Source organism: Arvicanthis niloticus, chromosome 25, assembly GCF_011762505.2.
Source record: "Arvicanthis niloticus isolate mArvNil1 chromosome 25, mArvNil1.pat.X, whole genome shotgun sequence".
Lineage (NCBI taxonomy): Eukaryota > Metazoa > Chordata > Mammalia > Rodentia > Muridae > Arvicanthis > Arvicanthis niloticus.
This window is the reverse complement of record NC_133433.1, coordinates 22,690,450-22,703,942: the sequence shown is the minus strand read 5'-3', so window position 1 is coordinate 22,703,942 and position 13,493 is coordinate 22,690,450. Positions and strand designations below refer to the sequence as shown.

The window sequence follows — 13,493 nt, the reverse complement described above, 5'->3', positions numbered from 1 at the left end:
TTTCAGATGTCATCCCCTTTTCCCATTTCCCCTCCCTAGAACCTTCATCCCATCCCCCCTCCTTTTTGCTTTTATACCATTTTAATTACATGCAAGTATTAACGAGGGATTAACAATACAATAGATGCAAATAGTCAAGGAACAAGCATGACAGTAAACACAAATAGTCAAAGAACAAGCAAGGCAATAAACAAAATTCTGTGAACACTCCAATGATGACTATTTTTAAGGGCTTATCAGAATGAGCAAAATATCTGAGCTAACTTCCTGTCCTAGCCCAAAGTCATTTTCATGTCTGAAGCCTACTTCCTTGTTCTAGCCTAAAATTTAGATTCCTGTCTGAAATTACATCTTTGTTCTAGCCTAATATTTAGATTCCTGCCTGAAATTACTTCTTTGTTCTAGCCTGATGTCAGATTCCTGCCTGAAGCCCATTTCCTTGTCCTTGGCCCATGTCAGATTCTTGCCAAGCAGCCCCAAAGGCTCTCCACCTCTCCCCCTTTTCATTTCATTAACAAGACAGAGCCTGTCTTAGGTTGTTCTGACAAGAATGCCTTCCTTACCCATCATGGAATATGCATTATCAAAAGCAATGCACTTCTGTCTTAAGTTGTTAAGTTTCTGTGCAGAATCTTACCCATCCTTGGCTTGCCACCCTGTTAATTTAATAATTCTGTCTGGGAGTCCATTTTCAGGTTCAAGCCATGTGTACCTTGACTGCCATGGCTTGTTTTTTAAAAAACTGTTTCTTTCCTCAATGGATTTGAAATCTTGGTAGTTAGTTGTAGGAGAGAGTATGTCCTAAAATGACTAGCCAAACAGTTATTTTCAATATAGAGTATTTCTAAAACTCATTCTTCCTTTTCACTGACTCATATGCCTAAATATCTAAATTGCTGCAGTGTACCCAGTAGAGTAAATAGACCTGAACCCATCAGAAAATGGCATACACTGTACTTGTGAAGTGAGACTAAAGAAGGTTGTTTGAAATTCACACAGCTGACAGCTGGCTTCACTCTAGGTTGTTGGTTGATGGCAGACACTGGAAAATCGGAGGCTAAAAAAAGAGACGTCAGAGATCTTTTTCTACTTCACTCTTTGCCTGGATTGACTTATGGTCTCCATTACTTCAGCCCCTGCCCTTTTCTGACCAGCCACTGCTAGTATGGCTCCTGAGCTCTCACCCCAGTCTCTCCCTGTGTCCTCTGGGCAGGAAACAACAGCAGTTTCCTGCTGTGGCTCATCTCTGACCTGAGTCCCCATCTCTTCTTTGAGTCTCTTGCCTCTTTCTGTGTTATAACAAATTCTGTATACTAGGCATTTAAGTATTTAAGTGTGGTTTCTGCCTTTCTGACTAAGACCGTGGTTGGTATACCTTCTTTCTTCACATCTGATTGTCACAATTTTTTTTTCATTTTTTTTAGAATGTGTTTCTTTTTCCTTGGCAATTTTATATAACTGTATATATACATGTTTGCATATAGGTATGTATGTGCATGTATGTATATATGTGTATATGATTAATTTTAGCCCCTGTTGCCCATAACCCTGTTAATTCCTCTTCTCCCTGAAACCTTTCTCAGCAAGCCCCTCTCTTACTTTAAAACCTTTTTTTTTTTTTTAACGTTAAAATAAGGTTGCCTGCATAATCATGAGTGAGGAGTTATTTGCTGGAGCGTTGGCAACTTACTAGTGATAAAACTGAAGAAAGTGCCTCCAGCCACCATTAACTGTCCTTCAGGGAGGAGCAGGGCCTCCTGATCCCTTCCTTCTTTCATGATGAAATTTGATGAGATGTATAAGTGAGCACAGCTGCAGTAAGTTCATGAGTCTCTCAGCTGTCTTATGTCCAGAAGATTCTCTTTCCAACACTGTGCTGTAGTGCAGTCTTTTCCAGACCCCTTACACTGTGTTCCCTAAGGCTTGGAGGTAGGTGTGATATAGATGTCTCACTTAAGGTCAGAGACTCTATAGTCATTTATTCTCTGTACTTTGACCAGTCATGATTCTCTGTATTAACCCTGTGCACAGCACAAAGAAGCTTCTCTGTTAAGGAATAGCTGAAAGATACACTATTCTATAGGTATAAATGTAAGTATTTAGAAGATAGTTTGATATTATGTCCATGTAGTTAAATAATAGTAGATTCTCCTTTGCAGCCTAAGACCTCCTTTGTCATGTGTTCTTAGCTAGGTTTACAGAACCTGCCTTGAGTTTCTTCAAAAAGCAATTACTTATCTACATGATATTCATGGCACTATTGCACCAATGGACATATCTTGGCAAGCCAGTCAATGTTTATAGTTCACAGTAATCACAGCTGGGTAAGATTTTGATAACTTGTCTGCCCTATAGCCTCTGTAGCACCTTTTGGTACTGTGAAAGCTAACCACTGGGAAGGAAATTTCCAGGTCAGTTCCAGCATGACTTGATTCATGTCCTATGACCAAAGTATCTAGTCCCTAGAACAGTGGCAATAGCTTGTACTGTTTTAAGGCTCTGGCACCTCTCTTATCAACAACTTTAGGGAAGTAGAGTTGTTGGCACTGGATATTTTTATATTGCCTCTTAAGTAACAAAATCTACCTAACAGATTAAGCAGATCAAGACTTTGTTTTAACTATTTCTTTGTGTCCCATAAAAACTGAGGAAAGGAGAGCCTGAGTCTGGCCAGAAGAGGAGCATAAGCTTGTAAGGAGATGGGACATTCCCCGTATGCCTGCTTATTTTTCCTTGCCTGTTCCCAGTGGAGTTTGGTTTGTTTGTTTGAATTTTTTTTTTTTTTTTTTGGTGGTGGTGGTGGTGGTGGTGGTGTTTTTTTGTTGCTGTTATTTTTGGTTTTGGGTTTTTTGTTTTGTTTTGTTTTGTTCCTATCTTTATGACAAGAAATAGTTACTACACACTAAAGGTTTTTGTAAATATAAATCCAAGTTCTTTGGAAAAGTATTGTACAGACATTCTTATTAACTGGGAGCTACAGATGTGGTCAGCTCAGATTATAGGCCCAGGGTCAGCTTGCTCATACCAACTGTCCTGGCAGTAGAATTTAGATGCTTAGTTACATAATTACCATCATAATTCCCTAACCCTTAAATGTTAGCTGGTTATCTTAATTACTTTTTTATTGCTGTGAAGAGACACCTTGACCAAAGCAACTTATAAAATATTTAGCTGGGTTTAGTGGCAAACACCTTTAATCCCAGCAGGTGGCAAGTAGACCAGAACTATGTAGTGAAACCCCTAAAAACAAACAAAACAACAAAAGAAAGCATTTAATTGAGGACTTGCTTAGAGTGTCAGAGGATGAATCAGTGACCATCATTATGGGGAGCATGGTGGCAGACAGGAAGACATGGCATTGGATAAGTAGCTAAGCATTTACATCCTGGTATTCAAGTTGTGGGGAGAGAGAGACTAGACCTGGAGTAGCTTTTAAACCCTCAAAGTTCATCCCTAGTGACACCTCCTCCAACAAAGCCACACCCAATCCTTCTCAAAATAGTTCCATCATCTTAAAACCAGACATTCAAATTATGAGCATTCAAACCACCACACTAGCTATCATATTTTTTTTACTTAGTTCTATTACAGTCAGTTCTATACTCTTTATAAACTCCTTCTCCTGAGCTTATGGTTTCTGTTAGTTTGCTTTCTCAACTTTTTCTCTTCCTTTTCTCTAACCCATGGAGACAGTGTGCCCTGTTGAGGCTTAGCTGTTTGCTCTCCACTGAATGCCCAGTACTTTTTATTCCTCAGAGCTTCTCTTCTCAGTATGGAATTGTCTTGCCACTGCTGCTTATTTCTAAACTGTTCGTATCCCAGACTGTAGCTCCCAGTTATAGTAAATGAAATTGTGTATCTATTATTGTAAGTATTTTTATTCAAAAAGACACAGAAATGCTGGAAAACAGCCAAAATAAGTGAGTTTTTGTGTGATATCCAGAACCAATTTAGGTAGTGAATGAATAAGTCATGCTTTAAAACTTTATGGTCACACAGAACCCAGAGGAAGTGGGCCTCCAAGGAGCTCTAACCAGAGAAGTATCTTAGGTAAGGAGAAAACAACACCGGCCCCAAACAAGAGGGTAACTGGGACCCATTAGGACCCAGGAAGTCACTCCTGGCCTGGAGCACTGGTTCCTCCTGGTCTGGGCCTGAGCACTGAGCAGACCTTGGTCCCCAGCTCTAACCCCAGTAGTAACACCCACCCCACACAGTTCTGATACAACCAAGATAATAGGAAAGACAGCTCCAGTCAGAGACAGGGTAGGTAGCACTAAGGAGATCCAGATGGGGAAATTTTAACAGGACGGGTGATATGTAGGAGGAGGTAAGGTAGGAGGAGGAGGAGAGGGGGAGCTAGGTGACAAGGAGGAGGAGGAGGAGAGGACAAGCTAGGTGACAAGAGAGACAGGGAGAGGGAGAGATGGGGGTAATGGAGGTGGATGTTCACAGGTCTCCGCCAATCAAAGATAGTTGATATATCTAGGTTGGGTATTGGGTTGCACTTCTGATAGTATGGGCATTTTGCTATTGAGCATTACCAAACTTATAAAGCCTTTGATTAACATTTAAAAAATGTATAAAACATGTATAAAAGCAAAAGGGAGAAGGGGGAATGGGATAGGGGTTTTCTAGGGAGGGGAAATGGGGAAAGGGGATGGCATCTGAAATATAAATAAAATATCCAATAAATAAATAAATAAACTTTATGGTCATGATTGTTTTTCCTAAAAAGCTAACATAAACCTTATGGAGGATAGATATGGTCATATCAGCTTTTACGTGCTTTGTTCAGGGAAACTGCATTCAGTGGGTTGGAATATTTGCCAAGTGTCTTCATGCTGTTGCATAGAAGGGTTTGCCCCATGGATAGTGACTTATTTAAGTTTGGGCCATGACTATAGTGGTTTGAATGAGAATGTCTCCCATAGGCTCACATATTTGAATGCTTAGTCACTGGGGAATACAACTGTTTGAGAATGATTGTAAGGACTAGGGGGTGTGCCCTTGTTAGAGTGGGTCTGGGGATGAACTTGGAGGTTTCAAAAGCTCATGGCAGGCCCAGTCTTTCTCTCCCTGCTGATTGCCTGTGGATCAGGATGTAATGTTCTCAGTTACTGTCCAGTGCCATGCCTGTCTGCTTCCCACCATGATGATAATGGACTAACCTTCTAAATTAAGCAAGCCCCCAGTTAAATGTTTTCTCTTACAAGAGATGCCTTGGTCAGGCTGTCTCTTCACAGCAATAAAACACTAACAGAGAGAGTGACCAAGAGAGTGTTAAATAGCAGAGGGCTTGAGAGGTGTTTCCATAGTTAAGAGTGCATGCTGCACAATCATAAGGACCAGAGTTCTATCTCGGTACCCACAGACACCCTCTTTGGACTTCCATGGCCCACACAGGCATGCATACCTGCACATATTCTAAATACACTCTCAGGCACATTCACACACAAATAAATCTTTCGTTAAATATTAAAGATTAGGTTAGTGTTCTCTAGAGTAACAACTTATCCATATATATACATACATATATATATATATATATATATATATATAGTAATGACTTACAGGCTGTGGTTCAGCTAACCCAACAAATGGGTCGCTTTGGATGGCAGGTCCAAGAGTCCAATAGTTTTTCAGTTCACAAGGCTAGATGTCTTAGCTGGTCTTAAGACTGTGCTGGAATCTAAAAGAAGTAGGCTCTACTGCCAGTGAAGAAATGGACTTGTTAGTGAGGGCAAGAGCAAGAAGGAAAGAGCAAGGTTTCCTTCCTTCCTTCCAAGGTCAGCAAGGTGTGACCAGCCATTTGGGGATTTTAGTTGATTCCAGAAGTTGTTAAATTGACAACCAAAATGGCCTTCACAGTTAAGGAATAGTCTCATATGTTGTTTGTCCTTTGTTTCTAGGAGTTGTTAAGATAAACCAAAACAGCTGTTTATAAATAGTTTCGTGGATTGAATTGCATTAAAAAATCTAGAGGCCAGCCTGGACCATCGTCATGGATGTGATATAGAAATTTAAACATGAGTTAGATACTGATTACAGACTTTGTCAGGTCTGCTGCTCTCCGTCCTTCTTTTTCTCTGCTGCATGTGACCTGGATATTGTATGTCAGTGGCCCAGTATCCAAATCACAGCCAGAACCTTGCTCATACTTAGAACCACTCAATAATTTCAGTTTCATACATTTCTCTCATTTTCTAAGTCCGTTCCTCTAGATTCCAGTGCCAACTGTAACCCATTGGTCACACCATCGTGACACTCATCTGCTCACTTCCTGTTTACCAGGCTCAGTATAATCATTACCATTTCTGCATGCACTTCTTTCTCTTCCCTCCTCCTTCCCTCCCTATCCCCTCTGTTTCTGTATTCTTTTTTACACGTGTCCCATTAGACATGGCTGGAGAAAAACATGCAAACAAGTCTCATTTTTTATTTCTTAGATTCCAACTCAAGGGAACTTTCTGTATTGCCTGATAGTTGTACCTTATTTTCATTTGTTTGTAAAATTGTACCATATTTTCTTATATTTAACCATGCAATATTTTCTCTATTTTCACTCTCATTGATTACCTTGGTTTGTATTTCATTCAGAAAAAAAAAAAAAAAAAAATGGGCAAGTCATCTATGACATTAGAAAATGATTATATGAGAGAAAGGGAATATTTTGATAGGGATAAAGAGTGGTTAAGCAGGCCATGGTTGATACTAAGGATGAAAGAAAGCAGAAAAAAAAAAAAAAAAAAAAACATAAAAAGTAGTATAAACCCGAGGAAGAACAGTATTTATAAGCTCAACTGTGTCGTTTCTGCTTGAGTAGGTCTTGTTTGTGGCTCTCACTACCACTTTGAGTTCATAAATGTAACAATCCAAGTTCAATGTAAGCATCTACAGTGTCTCCCCTTATAGACTATCTGTAATAAGTTTCATGATGGTCACTGAGCTGTTTGCAGCATTTAGTGACATTAAGAGACCATTTAGGAGTAAGAACCCTTCAGTATTTTATTCTTTGCTCCATGACTGATTTTGAGTATATTAGTATTTTAGCTGTTATTGAAAAAAAGAAATTCTATTTCTGTCTGATATACATGATCTCTGGAATTGCAAACATGAGTCCTTGTGCATGTGTGTTCAGGCACACATCTCTTCAGATCTGAAGACAGTTTTACAGCAGAAGATTTTTCTTGGGATCTGCCATCCATGTAAGGCACATGTGTAGTCATAGTACAGTTGTCACAAGTCTACTTAAAACTGTGTGGAACCCTCTGAATTAGTGCCTTAATACATCTAAAGAGATGACAGCCAGAGTTTGTTACATTTATCTTAGTTGCAGTAGTAGCCTTACTCTGAGCACAGTGTGCTTACAAGCCTTGTTCTAACTTTTGGTTGTTGTTGTTTAAATATTTATTGTTAGAGTTAAATAAGAATTCAAGATATTTTAGAAGTATAGAAATTGACCAGTTCCTCCTGAGTTCCATAAGGAAGTGTCCATTTGTGAAAGGCCCTAAAATATATATTCATATTCATTCATATGAAGTTGTCATATTCATGCATAATGAAGTTGTGGTCCAGGGTAGAGCCTAGACACCTGTGTTTTCTACATTAAAGAAATAACACGTAACAGAACAAACAAAAATAGAATAGCGATTAGCATGCTTACTTAAGCAAATCAAGTCCCCACTCTTTCAAGCTAGCTCCTTTCTCTTTTTTTCTTTTTTTTTTAATTAGATATTTTATTTATTTACATTTCAGATGCTATCCTCTTTCCCCATTTCCCCTCCCTAAAAACCCACTCCCCTCCTCCTGTTTGCTTTTTGGAACTTAAGGAAGAGTGCAATTGAATTCTCTCAAAGAACACCTCACCACCCTTGAGTTAGCCACTCTGAACTTTTACACAAAAAATAAATGATCCCTTTTCCATGTCTGAGCAGACTGTCCAAATGGAGTCTGAAGTATGAGAATTTAACCAAAAAGTCTTACTCTTCATTAAAGCATTAAACAGTGCATACCATGCATACAATATATTCAACTGTTGGTCACACCAGTAGAGAGTCTCTATTTTCAGTGTAGCATTCATTTGACTTGAAAAGACTCACAATTGAACTTCATACTATACAGAGTCTATTCTAGCTTCTAACAAGGAATCTTTCAGATTCTTTTAGAATACACCAACTACATGCAGCCGGAGGAACTTCTATGATATTTTGATGAACTGTTGATAACAGGGAATAAACAATGGAGTCTTAAAAAAAAAGGCGGGGGGGGGCAAGTCAAAAAAGTTTTTCACAAGTTCCCAGCAGCTCCACCTTAAGAAGCCTGTGCTCAGAACTGCTAACTCCCTGCTGTTGTGGAGGGACTCTGCAGATCCTAACATCATGCCCACAGATGCCTGCCCACCTTAGCGGTTCTTTTTCTCTCCAGGCATCATTAACTTTTCTGTTTCAGTGATAATTTTTTATGACCATTTTTCTTGCTTTCATTTTAACAAATTTCTCACAAAAAATTATCCACATTTTCTATCCTTGGTGTCTCTGTCTGTCTCCCCCTCCCCATCCCTGTCTCTCCCATTTCCCTTATTTGTAAGTGGTGTTGGTTTTTCTGAGACAAGTTCTTGTATAGCTCAGTGTGGTCTTAAATTCAGTGTGTAGCTGAGGATGGCCTTGAACTCTTGATCTTCTTGTCTCCACTTTCCAAGTGAAAGAATCATAGGTTTTAAAGAACCCTTTTCTTTTCAACCTGGCTTTTATTCAACTTGCCGTTTTCCAATTTTTTCAGTCAAAATAACAAAAAGTGGTTATCTTGTCAATTTTTAAATTTTTAAATGATTATTATGAATATTTTGTAGGCCTATAAAATGTTTCTGTGATTGAGGGAGGGCTCTTGCTGTCAAGCCTAGCAACCCAAGTTTAATCCCAAGGACTCGTAGTGAAAGAGGTGTCTTCTTGAAGTTTTCTCTGGTCCTCTCCATGCACTGTGTGAGATCCACACATACACACACAAACACATATGCATACATAGATAAATAAATAAAAAATGTTGGCATCTATTGACTTCTTTAAAGAGTTTTTATGCTGTTGGGTGGTGGTTTTATATGTGTCTCTAGCCAGAAGAGATATTTTTTAAAAGTATGTATGCTATGAATAACACGTGTGTGTAGATGAGCAGATGTGAAAGCATAATTTTTAGTTTTACATTTTTCATTCTAGTACCTCACGACTCCCATGTCTCTCTTCTCTGGAGTTCCAATATTTCTGAGCCTGAAAATCATGAGCATAACTATTAGTTTCTAGGTATTGACTATATGCATCCCAAGAATAGAATTAAAGTATTAAAACATCAAGTGAAAACCATAGCAAGCTATATATTTTAGGATACAAGTTATCTTTCTAGCTCATCTCCTGATCACAACTAAAAGGACTGTAAGGTGCTAATATTTTCTTGTTTGCTTTGCTTTTTGGAAGAGGATCTCATCTAATGCAGGCTGGTTCCATTCTCACTATGTAACTGAGGATGGCCTTGAACTCCTGATTCTCCAACCTCTCAATATTGGCTTTACAAACATTACCATGACTAACTGTAATTGTGATTTTTGTTTTCTTTTCTATTTTTGAGACAGGGTCTTTATGTATAGCCTTAGCTATTCTAGAACTCACTTTGTAGGCCAAGCTAACTTTGGTCAGAAAAATCTACCTGCAGAGCCTCCCATGGATGATTAAAGGCATGCACCAACATGCCCAGCCCTGTCATTGTTTTTTAACATGTGGTTTTGCTGTGTGGTCTAGATAACCTAAAACTCACAGGAATCCCTCTTGCTTTAGCTTCGCAAGTGCCAGGATTACAGAGCTGGATGTAAAACATTTGAGTAGAAAAACATTCTCTAGAATCTTGAATATTTAGAATCTAGATGATAATGATTTGGTTTCAGTGATAACTTCCAGAGTACCTATGACTTAGCTCATATATTTTCCAAGGTTAGCAACTGTGTTTATCACATATCTCCAAAACAAGCATTCTGTGTTTTAATAGTCAAGTGTGAAATATTTCACTTGGTTCTTTTAACAGATTGTTTTCTGTTTTATTCAGGTGTAGAGTTTGGTGCTCGAATGATAACGATTGATGGGAAACAGATAAAACTCCAGATCTGGGATACAGTAAGTGTAGCATTCATAAGAGTGCCTTTGCATACTTGGTTAAGGTTAAATATGTTAGACACCAAATTTCTACAGCCCTGATATGAAATGAGCTAGAAAAGATTTTTCTTGATGTTTAGTGATTTCAGCAGGTAAATGTGCCTGCAGGAACTGAGTACTGGTAGACAAATCTGTGTGAATCCTTAGGCCTTGTGATCTAAATTGAAACACTCGAGGAACTGTATATATGTATAGTTTTTAAATGTTTGCTTATTTTTATGTATGTATGTGTTTGCATGAGTATATATGTATGCTACACATGTGCAGGGGCCCATTGGATGCCTAGAACTAGAGTTACAGATGGTTTTGTGAACCGTCATGTGGGTGCTGGGAACTAAACCCAGGGTCATCTATAAGAACAGCAAGTGCTCTCAACCGTGGAACCATGTGTCCAGCCCCTCAATATTGTATTTTTAAGAAAAATAATCACCAAGTCTATATTTTTTAAAAGAGTGTAATGTAAAAATAAAAATACTACTATTATTTATGTATTATATATTTTATTATTATTATTAATTATTATTATTTATTGATCCTTACTAGTTTAAGTTTGATTCAGTCCTGATCACTGGGAGCCTCTTAACTTAATATCCTATTTCCATCACTTCCCATTTGATGAACCAATGCTACATGTAATCTATATGGTTTTAAATGTTGTTTTCTAATACAAACCCAGAATAAGAAAATGATTTGAATTTGTAAACATTATTCTAATTACTGCCTACCTTTGTGAACCTTCTTACAATATACTCAGTAACATATTTTTCATTTTTAAAAATTGTTTGAATGAATTTTTTTAGATGCATAGAAGTTACAGTGAATACCATAAAGCAGCAGTTTTCAAACCGCCTAAAAAGGACCCATGAAAAGCTTTAGCTTTTATGAGTTATTAGTATAAATAGTACTATATTAAAATTTAAAATTGGGACATTAGATACTTGGGTTTCTTGTGTTCATTTCTGGTACTGGGGTATGAATCTAACACAAGGCTTTATGTATATTTGGCAAGTGATAAGTGTTAAGCACTAAGCTATATCTTCAGACTCCTAATTCATTTTAAAATAATATTGCTAAGATGTTTTAAATGGGCCGGGCAGTGGTGGTACATGCCTTTAAATCCCAGCACTTGGGAGGCAGAGGCAGGTGGATTTCTGAGTTCAAGGCCAGCCTGATCTACAGAGTGAGTTTCAGAACAGCCAGGGCTACACAGAGAAACCCTGTCTCGAAAAAACAAAAACAAAACAAAAAGATGTTTTAAATGAAAATAAACAATATGGTATTTATGAAAATTAACTCTACTTTTCCAAAGCAAAAATAATCAGCTATATTTTCATAGGAAAAAGATTGGCAGAGTGTTATGGTTTTGAAAATCTCTAGTGTCTGCTTAACACAAGATACTGGAGTCCCTAGTCTCCCTTTACATCAAGCCCATATGTGTTTGGTTAAAGTATACAATGTCAGTTCAATTTCCTGCAAGTAGATAGTTGAGGATCACAGGTTGACATGAGCCTTGTCATACAGGGAATGTAATCAACCATATAGCCCTGTTCTCCTTTCCTCCAGTCAGTCAGTTTTACCTTCTCACTTGACAGTGCAGAAGCTATTGAGAAATTCAAAGGAAGTACCCACTCTCAGACTGCATTGCTGAGACCAAGCCAGTTGCTGAGGATGTTTCCAGGATATAGATTTTCTGTTCTTCCCATGTTGGCCACAGTTGTATTTCAGATGGTAAACACTGAATCTGCTGCTCTGTCTTGGAGTTCTCCATTGAACTGCATTCTTATGCCTTCTGACCACTTTTCAGTGGAAAGCTGGGTTACCTGTTTTGTTTGTTTGTGGGGTTTTTTTATTTGTTTTTGTTTTTTTCAGACAGGGTTTCTCTGTATAGCCCTGGCTGTCCTGGATCTCACTCTGTAGACCAGGCTGGCCTTGAACTCAGAAATGCGCCTACCTCTGCCTCCCAAGTGCTTTGGGATTAAAGGCGTGCAACACCACTGCCCGGCTGTTTGTGGCTTTTCATTTGTTTGGTTGTTAGTTTGTTTGGTTGGCTAGTTGTGATTTGTTTTGAGACAGGGTTTCTCTGTGTGGCCCTGGCTGTCCTGGAACTAGCTCTGTAGACCAGACTGGCCTTGAACTCAGAGATCTTCCTGCCTGTGCCTCCTAAGTGCTGGGATTAAAGGGGTGCCCCACCACACTCAGTATGTATCTATCTTATAAGTGTTTCTCCTGTGAGCCTAAAATGTCTTAACACTGCCTGTGATACCTGCATGCATTGGTGTGCATGTTGGTATTTGGGGATGCCAGAAGTCAGTGTCAGGTATTTTCCTTGATCATGGTCCACCTTGGTTTTCTCTTGTTTGTGTCAGAGTTTGGAGCTCTTGTACTAGGCTGACCAGTGAGTTTTAGGGATTCCCCACTTTACCTCCTTGTATGCAGTGGGATACTGACCATTTTATGCATGTGGCTAAGACACTTGATTATACAGTTTGCTTCAGCATGCTTTCTCTTGAGTGCCATCTGAGTACCAGTCCCAGTTCTAGGCACTGAGAGTGACATTCAAGGCAGGAAATATTCTTGAAGGGTCAACAAGAGAAGATATTGGAACAAACCAGAACAAGATAGACTTTAGATTTGCACCAGAAATTCAAGACTCAGAACATAAAAACCTAAATATCTTTCAAGTTCATGTATTTTAAGTACAAAAATTACTTCTATAGTTATAGCCTTCCTCAGCCTTGCTTAGCAGAATGTTAATACTTTGAAATAGAAAAATTATTGAACTGGACTTAATCTCTGGTGCCTGTTTCACAGGATGTAAAGATGACATTTACATCCGGTTGCCTTTTGACAAGCATTATATATCAGATGCAGAGGAAATTGATTGTGTGAAGAAAAATTATATAAATTCAATTCAGAACCTTTTTCCGTTTTTCATAATAAAATGATTGCTCAAAGAATTCCATGTGTTGGCTGTTGAAAGCCCACTGCAGTTTATGGTATAACTGATAAAATCTGCATCCTTGGCCTACTGACAACCTTTCCACCAGCAGATGGTGGGCGTAAAGATGTCATTCATCATTTATTTACAATGGGCTTTATTTATTCTAGTGTCAACAGCTGCCCCAGGGAGTGGGTTATTGAATTCAAATGTGAGGCTCTGGGTTATTTGCTTCCTTTCAAATTTGTCTTCAGGGCTTAGTTGCTAGGAGTCCATTCTGTGTTCTAATAATGATTCATGTATTGTGAAGCCATTCAGTAAATTGGGTTGTCAGGGATTGCCAAGAAGGGTTAGGGGTC

At 38.6% G+C, this 13,493-nt stretch overlaps 1 protein-coding gene across 2 annotated transcripts in view; it reads left to right on the top strand.

Annotated features, from left to right (window-relative positions):
* Rab2a (RAB2A, member RAS oncogene family) overlaps positions 1-13,493 on the top strand; it is a 62,192-nt gene that overhangs the window by 21,552 nt on the left and 27,147 nt on the right. For both annotated transcript variants that reach the window (XM_076924232.1, XM_076924233.1), the window contains exon 3: positions 10,090-10,157. In XM_076924232.1, coding sequence (XP_076780347.1) covers positions 10,090-10,157 — 68 coding nt within the window. The remainder of the gene's footprint in view (positions 1-10,089; positions 10,158-13,493) is intronic.